Consider the following 21154-nt stretch of genomic DNA (forward strand, 5'->3'; position numbering starts at 1 on the left):
TTGCAACTTTCCAAGAGGGATATACAACTTTTGGTATTTTTCAAAATTATTGGGCCACCAAAACATTTTTCATGGAGTTTTATGCATATCTCTGAGCCACATTTTCAGACATCCTGACCTACCTAGAGCATCTTCAGCAGGAAAGAGTGGAAGCCCAGTAGTTGCAGGAGCTGCCGACTCCTGAGATAACAGAGAGGGCCCTCCTCCACAACACGTGATGGCTCCTCTCTGCAGATGACATGGGTCTTGAGTGGTCAACAGGTGCACCACTGCACTTACGTGGGCTCTCACGGCACCTAGCTCAGGGTCGGAGTTCAATCCCTGGCGTTCTGGAATGTGTCCTGGCAGTAGCGCATCTGATGCCAGGGAAACCTCTGTTCAGGCAGACAGGGGACTACAGTGCTCCCCTCCCTCTGCCTGAATCCTGTCCGTCCTCCAGGTTGCAGCCAAGCTCTCTCCACCGAGCCTCCTTCAGCTGCCTGGCCCTTTGTCACTCCTCCCTCCTCTGATCCCCCGATCCTGGCTGCGAAAGTCTGCTAGCGGACTGAACTGGACCAGGCTGCAACGTCCTCAAGACCAGGACCCTGTATTATTCACATCATCTGAGTCCCCAGGGTAGCAACAAATAATCATTTGTGGAGGCTGGAGAGGATGCTTCTGACTCTGATATAATTTCTACCAAATAATCCTCAAAAACCCCCGCAGCCATTATTTTGACCAAGGATACCAACCCTACCCTATACTCTCTTGCAGGACATCCAATGAGAGGAATCGAGATACCGTGTGTATGGATGCTCTGTAAACGGTACCGCATCATACAAATAATGATTGTTATTGATGGGCCTCGGTTGCCCTTCTCAGGGACTGGTCCATTTCTAATGACCCTTAGCCCCTGATGGGTATTTCTAGTAACTGAGCCCGACCCACCTGCCCCGCCCGCTGGCTTGTCCTTTACAGCATTCGTCTCATCAGGAGTCCCACCACCAGTATCCGCTGTCTTATACACCCACCCCCCAGTAAGTCTAGAGCATTTCTGATGCCCAGGCGCCTTCATGTAGAGCACTGGAGATGATTCTTGAAGTAGTGGAGAGCCAGCTTGAACTGGACCTGCTTCCTGGTGTTGGTCCGGAATGCTCTGTAGGTCTTCTCCAGGGTGGCCAGCTCCTGGTCGGCCACCGGAGAACGGGCCTGGTGACCTATTATCACTTCTGGACATGACCCCACGAGCAAGCTCCCGAGCCCATCGATAAAGAACTCTGCCAGGAGAGGGAGAACACGAGCTTCAGCCAGAGACGCGGGGCCGTATTTCAGGTCTGGGGGGGAGAGGCAGGTGGGGAAGGGCGCAGAGCCCCCTGCCCAGGCTGACCGAGTTGGAAGGAAACAAATAAGCACATTTGTCAGAGGTGTAGCCAGAGAGACCCAGGTGAGCTTTCCAGCTGGACAGAACTGTGAACTCCGGAACTGAGGGGATCGGAGGGAGGGGACAGAGCTGCAGGGGAAGGGTGTCTCGCATGGGAGCAGCAGACGGGAGATAAGAAGTTACAGTGAGAGGGAGGAGGGAGGCAAGAAAGACCCTGAGCTCCCTCGTGGGGGGGTAGGAAGGGAGAGAAGCCCACTGTTGCAGGCAAGGACCACGATCAGTGGCTCGTGGCTCTTGGAAAGGACAAAGTCCTGAGGTCAGTCCACGGGCCAGCACCTTCCTCACTCAGCTTGTCCCTACCTGAGTGAGCCACCCGCTGCAGGCGGGGGTCGAAGCCAACTCTCTGGAGTCGCTCCGTGTGGGCCAGGAAGAAGTTGACAACACCACTGGTCACCACGCAGCGGGGAAAGCCATCCAGGGGTCTAAAAGAGCCTGGTCTCCGGTGAAGACAGTCCCCATTCTGACTCTTCTCCAGCAACAGCTTAAATTGGAACACATTCCCAAGTACACTGCCACCGACCTAACCAGTGGGCAGAGAAATGCATGTTAGAGAACACAGACTTGATATCCATGTTGCCTCTGCCAGGAAGCCTTCCTGGACTGAACCTCAGTTACAACAAGAAGCACACCTGTGCTACTCTCTTGTTGCTGTTGGGGCCAGAGCCTTCCGCACATCACGGCTAGGTCCCTTGATCTTTTAATCCTGCTCACCCCAGAAAATCTCCTTGGTGGGAGCAGAAAGCACCAAGTCCAAAGGGCACACAACCCTGCCCTACTCACTTGACAGCAAGTTCCCTCTTTCCAGAAGGTAGGGCACTCCGTTTCACAAGGAGGAGCAGTGTTTGGGGTGCAGGCAAGCAACAGCCTGCGTGCACACGGGTCCCTTTGTGGAGTCCCCACTGCCGGGCTCCTTGCAACAAAACAAGCCGTGTGCCGTGTGTCTCAAGCTGCCTTCCCCCTCCTCCTCTGCTCCTGGCTCTCCTCCCTGAGCTGTCTGTGCACGCACTCACCGAAGATATGTGCGTTTCTATGTGTGAGCCCCAGCAAAGCAGGATGAGTCCTGAGCCATCATAATCATCTAGGGTGGCTCCTTGTCCCCCATCTTCTTCCTTTAGCAAACAGACCCTCTGCGTTGTAAGTGGACTAAATTAAGATACAGCCAGCTACGCCACTAAAGACGGACCCTCCCCACTTCCCTTGCGAGGTTTGACCATGTGTCTTAAGTCCTGGCTGAAGGGATGTGAGTTGGAAGGGATGTCTGCAACTTCTAGCACATTTCGCAAAGACAAATGCTTGTTCTCCATGTTCTCTCCCCCACGCAGCCGAGGCCCAAGAGGATGGCGCAGACCAAGGGAAGGAGGCTGGTCCAGGCGGACGCTGGAAGCAAAGTCAAGGGCCAGCTTGGATTTTTACACGACAGGAGCTATGCTTTCTATCTCACTGATGCTACTGTGATTTCCTCTCTGGAACAGGAGTAGCCAGAAGGTATCTTTGGGGATGCAGGCTGTTGCTTGCCTGCACCCCAAACACTGCTCCTCCTTGTGAAAGGGAGGGCCCTACCTTCCGGAAAGAGTGAACAGATGCCTTGGGGACTGTCCTCCTGGAAGAGATAACTGTGATCACAATGCCACTGATTTTCTTATCCATTTCCTGTTTTTTCTTTTCTTTAAAAAAAAAACAACATAGCTTTTATTGAGCTATCTTTGATATATTAAAATTGTACATATATTTATAATTCTATATATTTAAGGTGTACAGCTTGATGTTTTGATATATGTCTACACTGTGAAAAGATCACCACAATCAAGCTAATTAACAACATATCCATCACCTGCATAGTTACCGTTGTGCACGTGGCCAGAAGATTGATCTATTCTCTTCACAAATTTCGAGAATACAAGAGACTATTATTAACTGTAGCTGCCTTTTGCTTTTCTATATTTCAAATGACTTTTGATGTTCTCATTCTTCTCTTTCTTCTTTTTTAAATGTCATTAGGGCTATGTGTGCTTTTAAAACTTTGTACCATTCGCGTTTTTTTTTTAAATGGCGTGTGACAGGGGCGCCTGGGTGGCTCAGTCGTTAAGCGTCTGCCTTCGGCTCAGGTCATGATCCCAGGGTCCTGGGATCGAGCCCCGCATCGGGCTCCCTGCTTTGTGGGAAGCCTGCTTCTCCCTCTCCCACTCCCCCTGCTTATGTTCCCTCTCTCGCTGTCTCTGTCAAATAAATAAATAAAATCTTTAAAAAAATAAATGGCGTGTGACAACCGGAGAGCGCCGCTGGGTTTTAAAGACAGAACAAGGGTTAATGTGGGGGGGGGGTGTAATTTGCTCAAAGAAAATCAAATTTGGAGGCAGAAGCAGAAACCGCACAGCTCCTGATTCCTGGTGTGATGTTCTCAACCCGGGCAGTGCCGGCTTATTCCTCTCCTGCATCAGCCCCTGGCCCTCCCCAGGACCCTCCCCCTCCTGCCCCTTCCTCTCCCCTCTCCTCTTCCCCTTCCCTCTCCTGGCTGTCTCTACAGGTTGCAACCGGGGTAAACCTGGCAACTCTCCCTTACCACGTCCAGCTCTGTTTTCTCGAGGACATCCACCAGCACCTCTATCTTGGTGTTGTTGTTGAAGAGGAAATCATCGTCCACCCAGAGAACGTATTTGGTGGTGACCTGAGAGATGGCCAGGTTCCTACCAGCAAACCAACCCTGCAGGTGAAATGAGGTTAGATCAGTGGTTGCCATCCCTGGGAGCTTTCTAAACTCCCAACAGCCAGGCTGCGCCCCAAACAGCGGTTGAGAACTACTGGGTTAAAGGGAGTCCATGTCTCAGAGACACTGGAGGAAAGACAGTGACTCCCTGAATCAAAGGCTGAGGCAAAGAAAGGCTAGGAAGTCCTTCCTTGGTCCTAGGACCAGTGTGGATGGATTGAAGTCCTTTTTCAACTGAGTCTCTGTGGCTCTCCTTCCATTGCCCCTGTTGGTGCCTGGAAGGTGTTGTAGGGTGGGGCGCTATGGTACGTATAATACCCATGTCCTTCTGTGTGTCCTTGTAGGAGGGAGGGTGTGTGTGTGTGGGAGAGAGAGAGAGCCTCTAGCTTGGGTAGAATCATAGGGATAACAAGTTTCTCTGCATGTCAGGAATCCCTAGAATGTCAGACACCTCAAGTCACTTAGAAGGACCTCAATTAATGTCCATACCAATCTCGAGGGAAGGCAGATTAACCACTTATTAATGCAGAAACATGAGAGTGATCCGATTTCTCTGTGAATTTGGAGTCAGCAAAGGGACTCAGAGGACGGTCCCACCCCCTCTACTCCAGGATCATGCCACCGTGGGAAAGCCACTCAAGCGTCCCCATCCGGGGTGGAACCTGACTCTGGAGTCCTCTTTCCCAGGACCCAGATGTCTCCCCATCCGGGCGGGATGTACCTTCCCAAAGGGCATGGTGTAGTACTCCACATGGTTGTCATTAATCTTCAGGGGCTCCTTGCTGTCATCGGCCACGATCACTATCAAGTCTGGGTAGTACTCACGAATGCTCCGTAGCATGGTCATGAGCTTGTGGGGACGGAGGAAGGTTTTGGTGGCAATGGTCACCAGGTCTCTGAGCTTCCTCTCTGGGCAAGAAAGGGTTGATGTCAGAACTCTGCCTTTTGGGAAGCCTCACTGATTTGACTTGCACTGTTCTGGTGATTTCTTTATGCCGCAACTTCTCAGTGTGGGCCTCGTGCCCACCACACTTAGTAAGAGTTTGTTAGTTGGAATAGAAAATAAATATATTTACAACATAGCCAGCTTGTTGAAATTTTATCCATCTTCTAGAATTTCTTTCCCTGGTTCTGTTGGCCCAACTACGCCATCTCCTACTGTCTGTATGAATGCTTTGTCTTACCAGCACTTGGCTTGCATGCTGCTGTCATGTTAATCCTAGGAATTGAGATGCACAGAGCTCTGCCCATCAAGGAGTTCAAGATGGAGGGACACGGGGCAGGGCTGGGGAGTGGAGAAAGGTCTAAAGGACTTGAGACCTGCCCCTGTCATCAGCTGCACTCCTAGAGAGAAACACACTTGGTCTCTCTCCTCAGGAAGACATCAGTGGTCTGTAGCTCTCCTTGGAGAGTGGAAGGTCTGGACCAGATAGTCCAGCTTAAGGCGTGTGATACCACAAAAACTTGGAAAAGGAGCAGCTTTTCTGCGGAAAAGGCCTCATGATGAATCACCTGGAGCTGTGGTGTGTTTTTGGGATTCAGTCATCAAACGTGGAGCCACGTCAGTGGACTGAGCCTGTGGGATATCTAGTTGGGGTGGGGTGGGCTCTGTTGGGAGTTAATGCATGCTGAAAGCCACAACCCTACCCGTGGCTTATGGATGAGTGTTCCAGAACCCCACTGCAGAGCCCCTTCTCAGAATGACAGAAGTCAGAAGTCTTTCCAGAATCCTCTTTTTAATACCTGTTGCACCATTACCCAGCTCCCCCTGGGTCAGAGGGCATGAGGGAAAAGTGATCAGTGGGAAGAGTCAAGTAAATGGTGTTCAAGGGCATGCCAAGTGAATCGTGTCCCCCCTTTTCTTGGGCTACATGCCAAATTTGGTTCTTTTGTTATATAGTAAAGAGAGAACCAGGGGCATGAATTACTAGAGGATGTGGTCAAGATAGGGGGCTCCTGGCTAGGTTGGTGGTGTAGCTTTCTGTTGGAGAGTCCTTATTTTTTCCAAATATATAGCAGCGATAAAAATACAAAGATATAACTATGCTCAAAAATATACATTACTTCTAAGGAACAGAAATAAAAAGCAGTGATCAGAGCTGGGACCTGCCACATTCTGGGATCAGAAGCAGCAGAGGAGGCTGATTCTGAGGGGTAATGGAATTAAGGTGTCTCACGGGATGTGTGGGTCCAGAGCCAGGCTTTTTGCTAGAAGCCATGGACAAGAGCTAGGTTGCACACCCTCTATCCCTCATCACTAGGTAGTGTGATGGCCAGGCAAGGAACACCAGAACAGCCACCACCTCTGGATGCCAACAGAAATGACACCACCTCACAGCCATGACCTGCGCCAAGCCACCCTCAGGCCCAGCAACTGGTTCTTTAATAACCCAATATCACCGTGTGGCAGGAACCCTGAGACTCCAGTATAAAATAGACCAGAAAGCTGGGCAGACACGGAATAGATCCAACACTAAAGCGTTGTCAGGAGAGAGAAGGGAGAGGAAAAAATAAGTGAGCGAAACCTCCTGCTCAAGATGAGCTCACCAACAAATATTACAGAACACTTAAAGAGAATTAGTATGAATGACAGCCGACGAATCTACCAAATCTATCGTGTACAGATGAACCCATTCCAGATAGACCGAAAATAATAGAGAAATCTGAAAATGATTTAAAATGAGAATGTTCAAGCAATGGCATACGTCCTTTTTTTTCCCCTTTTTCTTTTTACAGAAACAATAGATTACTCTTCCCTCTCTTCTGTACCTGCTTATTACTTGGAAAGCATTTTGCAGCAGTATTAAAAAATCCCTCCTCCTGTGTTTCCCCTCCCTCCTTCTAAATGCCACTGCATGGAATTTCATTATATGGATGGACCACACTTGATCTCATCAGTGCATCACACCTGGAAGGTTTTTGTCTTCGCAAACAATGCTGCAATAAAGAACCCCAAACAAACATCATTTCACACATATATAAGTATCTGTACGATCATTTCTAGAAGTGCAATTGGTGGGCCGAAAGGAATGCACATCCCAAATGTTGATAGGTATTGCCAAATTGCCTCCGGAAAGGCTGTGCCAATTTACATTTCCCACCAGGAGTTTATAAGAATTCCTGCCCCCCACTCTTTGTCCAATACTTTCTGATATGAATGTATTTTTCATTTGCATTTCTTTTTTTTTTTAAAGATTTTATTTATTTATTTGAGACAGAGAGAATGAGAGAGAGAGAGCACATGAGAGGGGGGAGGGTCAGAGGCAGAAGCAGGCTCCCTGCTGAGCAGGGAGCCCGATGCGGGACTCAATCCAGGGACTCCAGGATCATGACCTGAGCCGAAGGCAGTCGCTTAACCAACTGAGCCACCCAGGCGCCCTGCATTTCTTTTTAGTATGAGACTGAGCATATATTTTAATGGCTAAAAGTATTGAATTTAATCTGTTGCCAACTGTGCGTTTTTCCATTGGCTTATTAGGTGTTTGGTTTTTTGTTTTGTTTTGTTTAGGTGTTTTTAAAAAAAAAAAAAATTGCCCACCTGGGTGGCTAAGATGGTTAAGTGTCTGCCTTCGGCTCAGGTCATGATCCCAGGGTCCTGGGATGGAGTCCCACATTGGGCTCCTTGCTCAGCAGAGAGCCTGCTTCTCCCTCTGCCTGCCGCTTCCCCCTGCTTGTGTTCTCTCTCTCTCACTCTCTCTGGCAAATAAATAAATAAAATCTTTAAAAACACTTACTTATTTCAGTAATCTCTACAAGGTGGGACTTAAACTCCTGATGGCTCAGTCGTTGAGCATCTGCCTTCGGCTCAGGTCATGGTCCTGGGGTCCTGGGATCGAGCCCCGCATGGGGCTCCCTGCTCTGCGGGAAGCCTACTTCTCCCTCTCCCACTCCCCCTGCTTGTGTTCCCTCTCTCGCTGTGTATCTCTCTGTCAAAAAAATAAATAAAATCTTAAAAAAAAAAAAAAAAAACCAACTTCTGACCCCCAGATCAAGAGGTGCATGCTCCACTGACCAAGCCAGCCCGGCACGGAGGCCTACCTATTAGGTGTTCTTATGGATTCATAGGCACTTTCAAGTAAAAGTACACCTTTGACTTTAGTGTGTGTTGAAGATATTTTTTTCCCCAATTTGTCCTTTGTCATTTGTCTTTGCGTTTGGTGGTTTTCTGCCCTAAAAACATTTAAAAATTTTATGTATTTTATGTGTGTAGTCTTTTCTTTCTGGTCTTTGTGTTTTGTGTCATATTTAGAAAGGTCTTATACTCTAAGATTATGTTTTAAACTCCACGGGTTTTTTTCTAGCACCTAAAAATATGAGATATTTGATCAATTTGGAATTTATCTTGGTATGAGCTGTAAGATAGATTCAACTTTGTATCTTCCTTTATCAACACAGTTGTCCCATGTGATTTCTTGGATCATCCATCTCTTCACCCTTTAATCTGGAAAGCTACCTTGATCACATGGTAAAGCTCCAACATATCTGTCTCTGGGTTTCCAATTCTGTTCTATTTTTTTTATCATTTTTTTATTCTTATGTTAATCCCCATACATTACATCATTAGTTTTAGATGAAGTGTTCCATGATTCATTGTTTGTTGGGTTTCCAATTCGACTCCATTGATATATCTAGCCATGGTCCAATACCACACTGTTTTTATTACTATTACTTATTAAGATGTTATAATTAATTGTTTTTTTTTTTTCCAAAATAAGCACAACCCCATAATAAGTTAAATACAATTAAGCAATATTAGGAGAATTTAGAATTTTCTTTCTTGTGTGTCAGGAATCATATCAGAGCAATTATTTTCAGCAATTCTTCTCCTGCGCCTCAGAGCTGCTCCCTTCCGAGTTTCACCAACTAGGTACAAGATCCCACCTTGGAGCCCCAGGAGCAAGGGTCTTACCTGGTCCAGGGTCATATAACTTGGGGATGACAGGATAGCGGATGGTCACTGGAAACTTGACCACCGAGGACTTGGACTCCAGACTCACTGCAGGGAGAAATAAGGTCAAGGAGGACAGCACGGAGTCTAGGTCACTCTCCACACTGCCCCAAGGAAGCCGATTTGCAGCAGGGGTAAAGGTTCAGTAGAGAATGTCTGCCTGGAAGGAGACCCCACAGAGTCGACAGCATTCTGCCTCCTGACTTGCTGTGTGTCTCTGGGGTAACTGGCTGAATGCCTCCTTCTTCTTCTTCTTCTTCTTCTTCTTCTTTTTTTTAAATTAAGTAATCTCCCTGCCCAACACAAGGCTTGAACTCAGGACTCTGAGATCAAGAGTCGCATGCTCCACCCATGAGCCAACCAGGCACCCCCTGCTGAATGTCCCTTAACTCGCATTTCTTCCACTGTGAGAGTCTGGTGGGGTGGAATGGGTTTGGAATCATAGGGTCTGGATTAAGTTTGACTTTACCATTTATTACCTGAACTACCTTGGGTAAATTAGCGCTTGTTTCAGCAGTTCAGATACTCAAATTGGAAAGATACAGAGAAGATCAGCATGGCCCCTGCACAGGGACTACACGCAAATTCGAAACACCTTGGGTAAATCACTTACTCTCCTCCAGCTACAAAACCAGGATAACACCACCTGCCCTGTTCTATCTCGCAGGGTCATTTGGTGAAAGGAAATGTTTGGGAATCTGAAAGTAGAGAGAGCGCTCTCTTTAGTTTGTGCTCATGCATAATCTATCCTGTGTTTCAGTTTTCTGTTGGTGTCCTGGGAATGCATCCTGGGTAGCTAGTCAAAAGAGAAAAGAGTGACTTTAATTCCCCCACATCTCTCTTTTCCTGAAGGTGCCCAGGACAAGACACTGATGCACAGACTGGGTCCCTCCTCTCTCACAGGTGAAGTCTTCAGCTCTGAGAGCTACGGATAATGGGGAACAGAGCCAGGTGGTTTCCAGGTGCATTGCATGAATGATCTGCCCTCACAGAGAGATGAATGTTCTTTCCTTCAAGTCACGCTGTGGGGTCAGTGGCAACATGGGGGTAATGTTGGGGACAGTAATTGAGAAGTTAGAGGTCTAGGTTTAGAAACAAGAGCAAGGGAAACATCCTAAATGCTGGCAGGCTTCCTGGAGGAGGAAGACTTTGAGAGGGCCCGGTGGTGTTTCCCACTCCCTAAGCGTTTTGCCATCCAAGGACAGGCTCTCACCGACATCCACCCTGTGGTGCAGGTACACCGTGCTGGTGTATGTCAGGTGCTGGAGGATGAAATTCAAAAGCTTCCGGTCACTGGTCGAAATGGTCAGCTGCTTCTGGCCTCTGCCCTGCACCACACTGTCTGGGATGTCAGCGAGAGTATTCAGTGTCCCCAGAGAAGCTGTCAGGGTGACCTAAGGTGGGTGAGGTAGAAAGACGCTAAATGCAAGGGAAAGCACATGCCCCGGACTGGCCAGCAGGGGGCAGAGCGCATGAGGCTGAGAGGAGGCGCCCCCGATGTCCCTGGAAGCTGGGGTCTGGCTCTAAAGCCCTCCGCTGCTCTATCCCCGGCGAAGTAGAATCAAGTCCTGGGGACTCGTGTGTTCAAGGGCCATTGCTCTCTTAGGTCTTGGCTTACGGGATCCCATTCTAGATTTCTTCTTACTCCCTCTGACCGCCCCTTTTGATTTCCAACTGCCTCCGACCGCCTCCTCCGCCTCCGTCTGACCTCCCGGTGGAGTTTTTCCAAGGTTGGTTCCGTGCCCTTTTCTCTGACTATTCAACACCGTCACACTAGAGGAGGCGGCTTTAAATACCATTCAGATGTAATGGCTTAAAAATGTGTGTCTCTAGCTCCCGTCTTTCTGAGACCCAACTGCCGGGCTGGTTGCTCTGCTAGGAAGTGCCACAGGCAACCGAAATCTTTACAACTGCTGATTTTTCTCTATAAACCTGTTTGCCACTCTCTCCCTGGTTCCCCCTGCCTCGTGAATGGCACCTTCATCCATTCAACTATTGAAGTCCCTAAAGGAGGTCATTGCTCTTCTGAGGGAGTCTTGTTGGGTCTACCTTCAACATGGAGCTAGAACTGGTCCCTTTCTCTCCATCCCATTGCTACTCCCTAAAGCAACTCTCCTCTCCTGCCTTCTCGTCCTCTGGGCAGCCGGGTATTTTTATGAAAAGTACACTGGGTTATGTCACACCTGCTGAAAACACTTCGGTCAGCCAACAGGTGTTTTCTGAGGTTCAAATTATAGGTCCTGGGAAAAGAGTAGTGAATACAACCAACTCCCCACCTTCAAGAGGCTTATATTCTAGCCGGGGAGAATGGCGGTAAGCCTATCATGATGCATATAAAATAATTCAGGTACAGGAAAGCACCACGAAGAGGATAACACAGAGCACCTGGAAAGTGGCAGAGGTGGGGGAGGGGTGCTTTGCTGGTAGTGGGGGAGGGCAGAGCAGGCTGTTGAGGATAGAGTAGTCTGTTTTGCAGATTTGCTCACTCATCACCCACTCCAACCTCTGGCATGCAGAGTGGGAAAACTAAAACTACATTTCCCAGACTCCTTTTTAGATTAGGGTCCTGGATGCAGTTTGCCTCCCAGCCATCACTCTATGGGCACAAGGGCTGGATTTGGAGCTACATTACCGGGGAACGAAAGGCAGGGCACGGAGCCCGGTCTTGCTGGCTGGCACTAACCCTGGCGGGGGCAACACGCACGGGCAACATGCAATTCCTCTGGCAGCAAGGCCAGCAGCATCTGTGCTGGCCCGGGGCTCTGGAAGTCCTTGGAACTGCAGCCACCGAATGGCTGGAAAAATCTGCCTTCTGGAGGCATCCTACCCCCTCTCCCCACCTTGGACTCGTGTCGGATATTTAATCTGGATGAGCACTCTGTCAAAATCCAAGACCCATGACCATTGGGCACGACCAGCCACCATTGGGCAGTGATGCCAAGTGCAAAAAGGGGCTGGGAAGGGGACTTGCCTCATAGATGGGGGCCTCTGGTCCTTCAAACTGGAGACCTGGAGGACAGAAAAAAGGATAAAAAACACCATTTGAGAGGATGCCAAGGGCTCCCTGATGCTCGCTACCTTCCTGATGACTCCTACAAATCCTTCCACAATCCTTTCCGGGGTCACCTCTTATCCAGGGTGTTTGCTGACCACTCCCCTCTCCCTGGGGTCCTGTTAGGGGTGTCCCATGGTCCTTCTCAAATTCCAGTGCATCTAAAGCCTCTGATGCCCACCCTCAGCATTGGACATGTTCTGTGAATTAATCCAGCCCCTTCCAGGATCTCTGTTACTGAAGGGAAGGCAGCAATGGATAAGTAATGAATCATCTTTATGTGAGGTCCCTAGAATAGTCAAATTGGTAGAGATGAGACAAGACATTCTACTGAATGGTGGTTGCCACAGGTGGGGGTCGGGTAGGGGGAAGGGAATCAACGTTAAATGGGTACAGAGTTTCAATGGGGGACGATTATAAAGGTCTGGAGATGGATGATGGTCGCAGCTGCAGAACAATGAGAATATACTTAATGCCACAAAACTGTGTGCTTAAAAATGATTAATATAGTAAATTTTATGTTTTGCATATTTTACATGCAAAAAAGGGAATCATCCAAAATGGCAAATCACCTTTTTAAATGACTATTCAAAAATACTAGCAATTCCTCCAAATGTATTTACTTTAGAATCTCTCTCTGTTCTCATAATATGACTAATTCAAGTTCTAATTCAAATATAGCCTCCCTATGGGGTCTTAGATAACTTAAGTCATCTGTGAAATTGGCAAAATGACATTTACCTCACAGGGATGTGGTGCTGAACTAGAGAAGTGTGTAGAAATCCCTTGTGGAGGGGGGTTTTAACCAACATAAATGTTCTTTTCAATATACTCTCCCAGGAGAGGGGCTCATCTTTGCCTGGGCTCATGATGCTGGAGGACCTCAAAAAGCCAATCATGTCCTACGATTTCCTGAGGCACACAGATTTCTCTCCTCTTCTGTGTTATCTCAGATCCCCGGGGAGGTCACATCGGCTAAGGGCGGTTCCCAATGGTGGAAACACTGAGACTAACCATTAAATGAAATCATGTCAAGCTTCCCGCATTGTGCTGAGTTCACAGCAGATACTCAGTGAATGACTGTTCGCATCCACTCCCCCATTTTGCTTAAGAAGAGTTAAGAAAGTTGCCTGGCTCCTCTCCACATGGAGATGTACCTACCTGGGATGGGAACTGTGTGCAGGGGCATCACCTCTACCCCATGGACCGGGTACCCAAAAGGGAGGTTGGGCTGAGCCAGCAGCGGAGGTGGACGGGGCAACCCTTCTCTGCAGGAAACAGTAGCAGAACCGTTAGCAGCTGCTCTCACGCGCCCCCCTGGTTAGTTCTGACAGTGGTACCTGTGCCTGGAGCTCCTTGCTGCCCATGGGGAGAAATGGAAAGTAGATGGTCCTGTTCACCCCTCCATTCCCTCCCTCCTTCATTCACCCCTCCATTCCCTTCCCTCCAGGCTTGAATTCTGCAAAGGAATTGAGGCAGTTTACAACAAAGCACATACAAAATTAAAAACACAACCCGGGAGAAAGAAGAGACAAAATAACAAGACCATCTGGGTGAACCCAGCGGCAGCAGCCAAATGCCAGGGTCACATGTGAACTTCCCGGTAGTCACGGTATAAAGCGATGGACAGTCAGTACTCTGGTCTTATTATCAACAGGACAAAGCAAACAACTTCTGAGGCAAATAAACCTTTTCCTGGCACTGAACTCAAAAAGAAAATACATCACAAGAAATGTGATTTGTTGCTTCGGTATTTTCAGAGCAAACGCGGTGATGATTTTCGTATGATTTTGTTGTTATAACAACCTCAGTCAAGGGCAAGCACATAACAAGCCAGCGAGATGGATTCTTTGGGGGACTACGGTAATATGGTTGAAATGCAGACTTTGGGGATCCAGCGTGGCCAAGGGTATCATTTAGATCACCTGGAAGAAAAATTAGACTACTCTAGTGAATATTTGAGAATACGAAAGAGACAAAATTTAAAAATGGGAAATGATGTAAATAGGCAATTAAGAGAAGAGGAAGTACAAATGGCTAATGCATAAATGAAGCGTGCTCAGTTTCAAAATTAACCAGGGAAATGCAACTTTAAAAACAATGAACTGGAGGTGCCTGGCTGGCTCAGTTGGTAGAGCCTATGACTGTTGATCTCAGGGTTGTAAATTCAAGCCCCACGTTGGGTGTAGAGATTGCTTAAAATAAAATCAAATCTTAAAAAACAACAACAACAACAACAAGGAAATACCTTTTTCATTAATGTTTCAAAACGTAGTGATAAGGAGTATTGGTTAGGTAGGGGGTGGTGCTACCCTTACCCACTCCTCCCGAAAGTGTGAATTAACATAGGTCCTCTTGAATGCAATTTGCCAGTATTCATTAAAAGTAGAATGAGCAATTCAGATGCTAGTTAAGGGGAGAAACACCTCCCTGTGTAAACAACAACGTGCATGAGGAGGTTTATTTCAGCACTGTTGAAATGAACATCCTGGGGCACCTGGGTGGCTCAGTCGTTAGGCGTCTACCTTGGGCTCGGGTCATGATCCCAGGGTCCTGGGATCGAGGCCCGCATCGGGCTCCCTGCTCCGCGGGAAGCCTGCTTCTCCCTCTCCCACTCCCCCTGCTTGTGTTCCCTCTCTCACTGTGTCTCTCTCTGTCAAATAAATAAAATCTTAAAAAAAAAAAAAATGAACATCCTCATAAGCATCTTAACAAAATAAGGAAAGAATGTAAATATAATGTAAGATTATTATTATAAATTATGTAAATGTAATAATGAAAATTTCCCTCAAATCTGAATATCATTCAATAGGATAATGGCTTAATAAAATTCAGTGTATTCATATTCATAGCTAAATAGCAATTAAAAGGGAAGAACTAGATATATAGATAGCTCTTAAAAATGTACTTAATGAGGGATTCCTAGGTGGCTCAATCGGTTAAGCCTCTAATTCTTGGTTTTGGCTCAGGTCATGATCTCAGGGTTGTGAGTTCGAGCCCCACGTTGGGCTCCAAGCTGTGCGCGGAGCCTGCTTAAGATTCTCTCTCTCTCCCCCTCTGCCCCCTCTCCTTCTGCCTCCTGCCTGTGCTCAAGCACTCTCTCTCTAAAACAAAAACAAAAACAAACTTAAAAAAAAAACGATATTGAATGAAAAAAGCAAATTCTAGAGTGATTTGTTCTTATGGTATCAATTACATTAAAAACATACACACAGTTGGGTGAAACAGGTGAAGGGGATGAAGCACCGAATCATGTATAGTATTGTTGAATCGCTATATTGTACGCCTGAAACTAATATAACACTGTATGTTAACTACACTGGAATTAAAATAAAATTTAAAAATACACACAAAAACCCAAGAGTATATGTTTATGTGGATATAGATACACATACATATGTATGTGATTATGTGTGTTCATCTGTGTGTATAGCAGTATAAAAAATTGTGTGGAATAATATATACCAAACTCCTAAGGGCAGATTGGGTTGGCAAGAGAGCATATCATATAAGGAAGGGAAGCAAGGAGAGTTGAGGGGGTTGGTTCAAGTGGACTTTTTTTAAAAGAGCATTATCCATATACTACTTTTTCTTTAAAGATTTTATTTATTTATTTATTTGAGAGAGACAGAATGAAAGAGAGATAGCATGAGAGGGGGGCGGGTCGAAGGGAGAAGCAGACTTCCCGCCGAGCAGGGAGCCTGATGCAGGACTCGAGCTGGTACTCCAGGATCATGACCCTAGCCAAAGGCAGTCACGTAACCAACTGAGCCACCCAGGCGCCCCGTGTACTTAACTTTTTAAGTGAAGTATAATATGGAGCCAATCAGACTCAAATGAACCTGAGATCTTACCCAATATCAAGCTCCACTCATGATTTCAAGGATACAGACATTATGTGGCAGAGACCGAGCGCGCAGAGGTCCCGGGGCATCGGGGGTGGGTCCCGGCCACGCCATCCCACATCAGACGTGCGCTCTCTGGCAGAGGATAATAGGCGTGATCTCCAAATGGGGTTTTGTCGGATTCCCTCACACAGCAGAGAGCATGTAAGTTATGAATCATCTCCATTTTACACCCGCAGAGAGTAGTCCAGCTCCGGTGACATTTGCCAGGGGCTGAAGATTCTGGGTTATTTATTCTATGTGATCCCTTTGGCCCTGTGCTAAAGTGGGCACAAAGAGACCAAGAAAATCCCATTCCTGGAGGGGGAGAACCCAGACTGAGACACCAATAACTAGAATACTAGGTCACTTGTTCAGTAACAGGAATGAGGCCAGCTCTGAATGCTACCTTCCGGAACATCCCTTTTGTAATTCTCAGAATTGGAAACTGCTCTCACTCCTCAGACCTACCACTCCCCCTGACTAGTATCGTAACCCTGAACTCCTGAGTTCCACACCGTTTGCTGAACACACCCGGTGGGCCACAGAGCACCCACGGTCATTGCACCCTGAGCTGGGTCTCTGTGCGTGATTATGGCAGGGGCAGAGACGGGGAGGTGGAGGGTGGAAGGGCCTGGAGAGGGCACGCTACTGTATCCTCTCTGGTCCGCTGTGAGCTCCCTGGGAGCAGGATCTAGATCAGCTCTGTCTCTGTACCTAACTCAGCACCTTGCTCAGAGCAGTCAGGGTGTTTCTTGGGCTAATGGAGAAAGAGTTGAGGCACAGGTGGGAGCTGAGCATCTTCTTCCCTGGCTACGGCCATGATGACAGGAGACCTGGTTCACATCACTGATTATTACTGGGCTCTGTTCTTGTACCTGCGTTGCTAGGTATAATCCCAGGAGAGCCGGGCATTTCCCCAGGTGAAGGAGGGGCAGGTGAGGACACGGCCAGCTCGTGGCCTTCCCTGTTTGGAGTCAGTTCCTTCTTATAATTAATTCCTCTGCCCAGCTCCCTCTGGACCAGCATCCCCTCCTAGGAGTCCCCTGCCTCACATTCTCCTAGCCCTTTCAGTTCCCCCATCTCACTCTCTCCAGTGTCTTCAAAGCTCCCTGCACCTTCTCCCTCCCCCCACCACGCACCTCCTGCAATGTGCACACCTGAGGTGTTCCTTGCTGGAAACAGCCCTGGCCTCTTTCTTCCAGCAGCCCCAACCTGCCCAACACAGAGACGGAAGCCATCATCCTGCAGGAATCTGCCCTTCTGTTTCCCCGCACACCATCCACGTATTCCAGAGATGCTTGTTGAGCCCTACTCTGTGTCAGGCGCCTCAAGTCCCCGACTAGCGGGACCTCCCAGACAGTGGCCCAGAGAGACCAGGAGACACAGCGGGAACCACACTGGCAAGAGGCTATTGGAGGGGGGTACTGGGGCAGAGCCAGGCACGGGTTCTGCTTGCTGTGAGAGCTTATCACATCAACCTATAGTTGTTTCTATAGTTTTCTCATGTCTACTATCCTCTACATTCATCGATGTTACAAACGTGATACAGTTTTAAGCCCTTCCATGTGTCAATTCATTACATGTCACAACTCTAGGTACAATTACTGTCCCCATTTTACAGCTTGCCCAAGGTCATCTGGCTGGGATGTGGAGGATGCAGGACCCGAATGCAGCCAGTCAACCTCCCTTGGCAGCACTGTTAGCTACAGAGCCCTATTGCTCCTCACATAGCTGGGTGGGGCCAAGGTTCAAATCCATGCCAGAATCATGTGTCTATCCCACTGGTTCTTTGACTTCCAGTGCTGCCTCCTTTGGGTGCCCCCATCTCTCTTCTGTGGAGTCATCCATTTGTATGTAGCTGGCGGGTGGGGAGTGGTAGCTGATTCCCCAAATCGACCCTGGAGGGACCCGACTCGCCCTTTCCCTTCCTTGATTCATGACTCAGGCTCAGCCAACTGAGCACCTGGGGACCGTTCATCCCAGAGGCACAGATACCGCTGTTCCAGCAGCACAAGGAACATTGACCTTCCGCCTAACGACGCAAAAAAGCCTGCCTCCCGTACACCTTCCCTGCTGTGTATTCTCCACTGAAAAGCCAGAGTGATATTTGACAAGAGGATCTCAGATAAGAACTTGCCACTTTTAAAAACCATTCAGTTCTTGGGGCGCTTGGCTGGCTCAGTTGGTTGGGCGTCCAACTCTTGATTTTTGCTCAGGTCATGATCTCAGGGTTGTGAGATCGGCCCCGGGTTGGGCTCTGCATTCAGCGTGGAGGCTGCTTGACATTGTCTCTCTCCGTCTCCCTCTGCCCCTCCCCCCACTCATGCTCTCTCTAAATAAATAAATAAAATCTTAAAAAAAAACAAAAAAAACTGTTCAATTCTTTGCATTACTCAGAAAGCAAAATGCACGCTCCACCTCCCGGCTTACAATGGCCATCATGACTGGCCTCTCTCTGGGCTCATATCCCACCAGCCCTCCCCTGAGTTACTAGAGCTCCAACAGCCACCACCTGCTTGCTTGTCATTCAGCCATCACGAAAGTCCCCCGCCATGCCTGAGGCTCTGGGCCCTGGATTAACTCTTCCTTCTGAGATGCTCCTTTACAGGAGATTGTGGGGACTCCGGCTTGATATACAAATCAGAGTTCAAGGTCACCTTCCTTCATCATCCCATTAAATTTTAGGCCATCAAGTAACATTCTACCACACTATTTTAATTTATTCTTCCATAGAGCACTTATAACCATCTAATATTTAGGTGATTTATGTATCTCTTAATGAATATGTATCTCCTGGAAGAACTATAAGAGCAGTAATATTAATAGTAAACCACAACAATAGCAGTAGGTGATATTTTTGTAGTGCTTGTATATGTCAGGCCCTTCATGAGTTACTAGCTCTTTGTATGTTAATACAACGCATATTACAAAGCCTTCGTAAGTCTATGAAAGAAATATCTTTATTATAATTTTTCATATGAAGATACTTAAGTACTGGGAGGTCAAGTAACTTGCCATCCAGCCTATTCTAGAGTTCAAGTCCCTAATCATGGTGCTCTTATTTGTAGTTTTTATTATTTTGCTGTAACTCATAAATGATTGCTAGAAGAAAGGAAGAAAGGAAGGAAGGAAGGAAGGAAGGAAGGAAGGAAGGAAGGAAGGAGGGGAGGGAGGAGGGAGGGAGGGAGGATAGGCCTGTCCAGCCCTTCTGTGCTCCCTTGGTTCTTGATTTCTTATCTTGGTCATCCTATCACCTATGGTTTTGAGGAGGTTCCAACATCCTTCCCACAAATACCCTTTTGATATAAGCCCATCAGAATCAATCACTGCTCTTTTCAACAATCCTGGTCCATACACCCCAAGTGTGGAATTCTGGGCCCTGCACATAGCAGGGGAAAGTATGTTCTCAACATATAAATGAATTAGAGATGCACCTTGCTGTGAAGTCACCTGCTGTGAAGGCCTGGGTGCCCCGAGCCTCTGCCACCAACACCACATGGCTGTCCCAGACTATTTTCATTCCTTTGCTCTGTTCTTACTATGAAATGCTCTAGACATGCAAAGTTTGATAAATCTTCATCTATGGGTTGTTTTCCTCCATTCTCTCTCCTTGCTTTATTCCTAACAGTTCCCCCCCCTCCCCCCCCCCCCCCCCCCCCCCGCCCAGGGACTCCTGCAAGAGAGGAGTTCCTCCCTGTTTTCTTGGGACCCACACCCTCAAGACACTGTAGAGAGAGCTTTTGCTCTACCCCAGGATCCAAGAGCCCTCACGGTCTGCATTACCTCCTCTGAAAGTGTTCAAATTCAGCCTGTCTCCTTGCTTTCACCGCAGGGAGCTCACTCTGGCCATAAGCATCCTGAAAGTTATAGCTTTCCTGCTGGGTGGTAGCTTCGCATTTGCACTGGTTTTTCGGGAACAGCCTAAAACCAGAAAAGGACTGTGAGCAAGGAGTGGGTGGGTGGGCTGGTGGATGAGAGAGAACCTGGGGTCTAATCAGTGTGTGGTTCACCCTGAGCATCTCCTTTCCCATATACCCAACTGTCCTACTTGGGAGGAGATTCTGAAATCCCAGCAGCGGCCCCTCCCAGAGATACAGGGGAGGGGAGGAGAGGGAATGGGGAAGGGGAAGAAGGCCCCCTCTCTGGAATTATCTCCTGCACCAAATGTCTTTAAACTTGAGTCATGTGAGGGGCGCCAGGGTGGCTCAGCCGTTAGGCGTCTGCCTTTGGCTCAGGTCATGATCCCAGGTTCCTGGGATCGAGCCCCGCATCGGGCTCCCTGCTCAGCAAGAAGCCTGCTTCTCCCTCTCCCACTCCCCCTGCTTGTGTTCCCTCTCTCGCTGTGTCTCTCTCTGTCAAATAAATAAATAAAATCTTTAAAACAAATAATAAACTTGAGTCATGGGAATGCCAGTGGCATCTGGGCCCCACCAGAAGAGGAGGCCAGCAGGACAGAAGGGCAGCATCTTTCTTGCGATTTTAGCCAGAGGCCCTCCAGAGTTTTAAGGGACCTTGCTGGGTGCTGTAGAGAACACACTGCACCCTGCAGACCAAACCTTTTCCAGGTCCCACAGTTTGGATCACTTGAACAACAAGCACAGGTTTGGGAAAGCAGGGTACTGGCTATAAAATGGGCACAGTAAACCATAGGAGGAGCAAGGGAGACACCGGACCAACGTGGAAGAACTTGACTCTCACCGGATTCCATCATAGGTAAAGAGGTTCTTGAGACGTTCCTCAGGTAGAAGCTTCGGCATCTGGTTAGCCAGAGCAGAATGAGGGAGCTCTGGCGTGGGGCTACTGAACTCCGCACTTCTGAACATAAGTACAATAGTGCCAAGTCCTATGAGGAAAACTAAGATCCTGAAGAGCTGCGGAGACTCACACCTGTTGGAACACGAGAGAACAAATTCCATTAACATCTTTTTTCTTGATCACATAATAAATGACTCGATTGTGTAATATACGTGGGAATAATAACTTGAAGAAAAAGATAAGTGAAATATCTTATACTACTTGCCAAAATTGGTGTCTGATTTTAAAAAAGAGTAAAGAATCAAGCTGCAACAAAGAGACTCAGAAAAATCACAAAGCAAAGAATGGGCAAAAACATCCCAAGGGGGACAAAAAAGAACATAAGGTT

General features: G+C 47.8%; 1 protein-coding gene and 1 non-coding gene across 2 annotated transcripts; one reads left to right on the forward strand and one right to left on the reverse strand.

The window, feature by feature from the left end:
• Positions 1-970: 970 nt before the first annotated feature.
• Positions 971-20834, reverse strand: B4GALNT2 (beta-1,4-N-acetyl-galactosaminyltransferase 2 (SID blood group)). The gene is made up of 10 exons (XM_045890239.2): positions 20710-20834; positions 19795-19932; positions 13286-13392; positions 12044-12081; positions 10286-10466; positions 9034-9120; positions 4846-5033; positions 3981-4121; positions 1721-1940; positions 971-1256 (listed from the first exon to the last, which is right to left on the reverse strand). The coding sequence occupies exons 1-10, from the start codon at positions 20832-20834 to the stop codon at positions 1051-1053; spliced, it is 1431 nt and encodes a 476-aa protein (XP_045746195.1). The 3' UTR covers positions 971-1050.
• LOC123854865 (U6 spliceosomal RNA) lies at positions 9574-9680 on the forward strand. The gene has a single exon (XR_006793414.1). It is a non-coding gene; the product is annotated as a U6 spliceosomal RNA (small nuclear RNA).
• Positions 20835-21154: the final 320 nt, after the last annotated feature.

Source organism: Mirounga angustirostris, unplaced genomic scaffold (genome assembly GCF_029215605.1).
Source record: "Mirounga angustirostris isolate CCGP_5_RB_7025 unplaced genomic scaffold, mMirAng1.0.hap1 SCAF_17, whole genome shotgun sequence".
In the NCBI taxonomy this organism is placed as follows: domain Eukaryota; kingdom Metazoa; phylum Chordata; class Mammalia; order Carnivora; family Phocidae; genus Mirounga; species Mirounga angustirostris.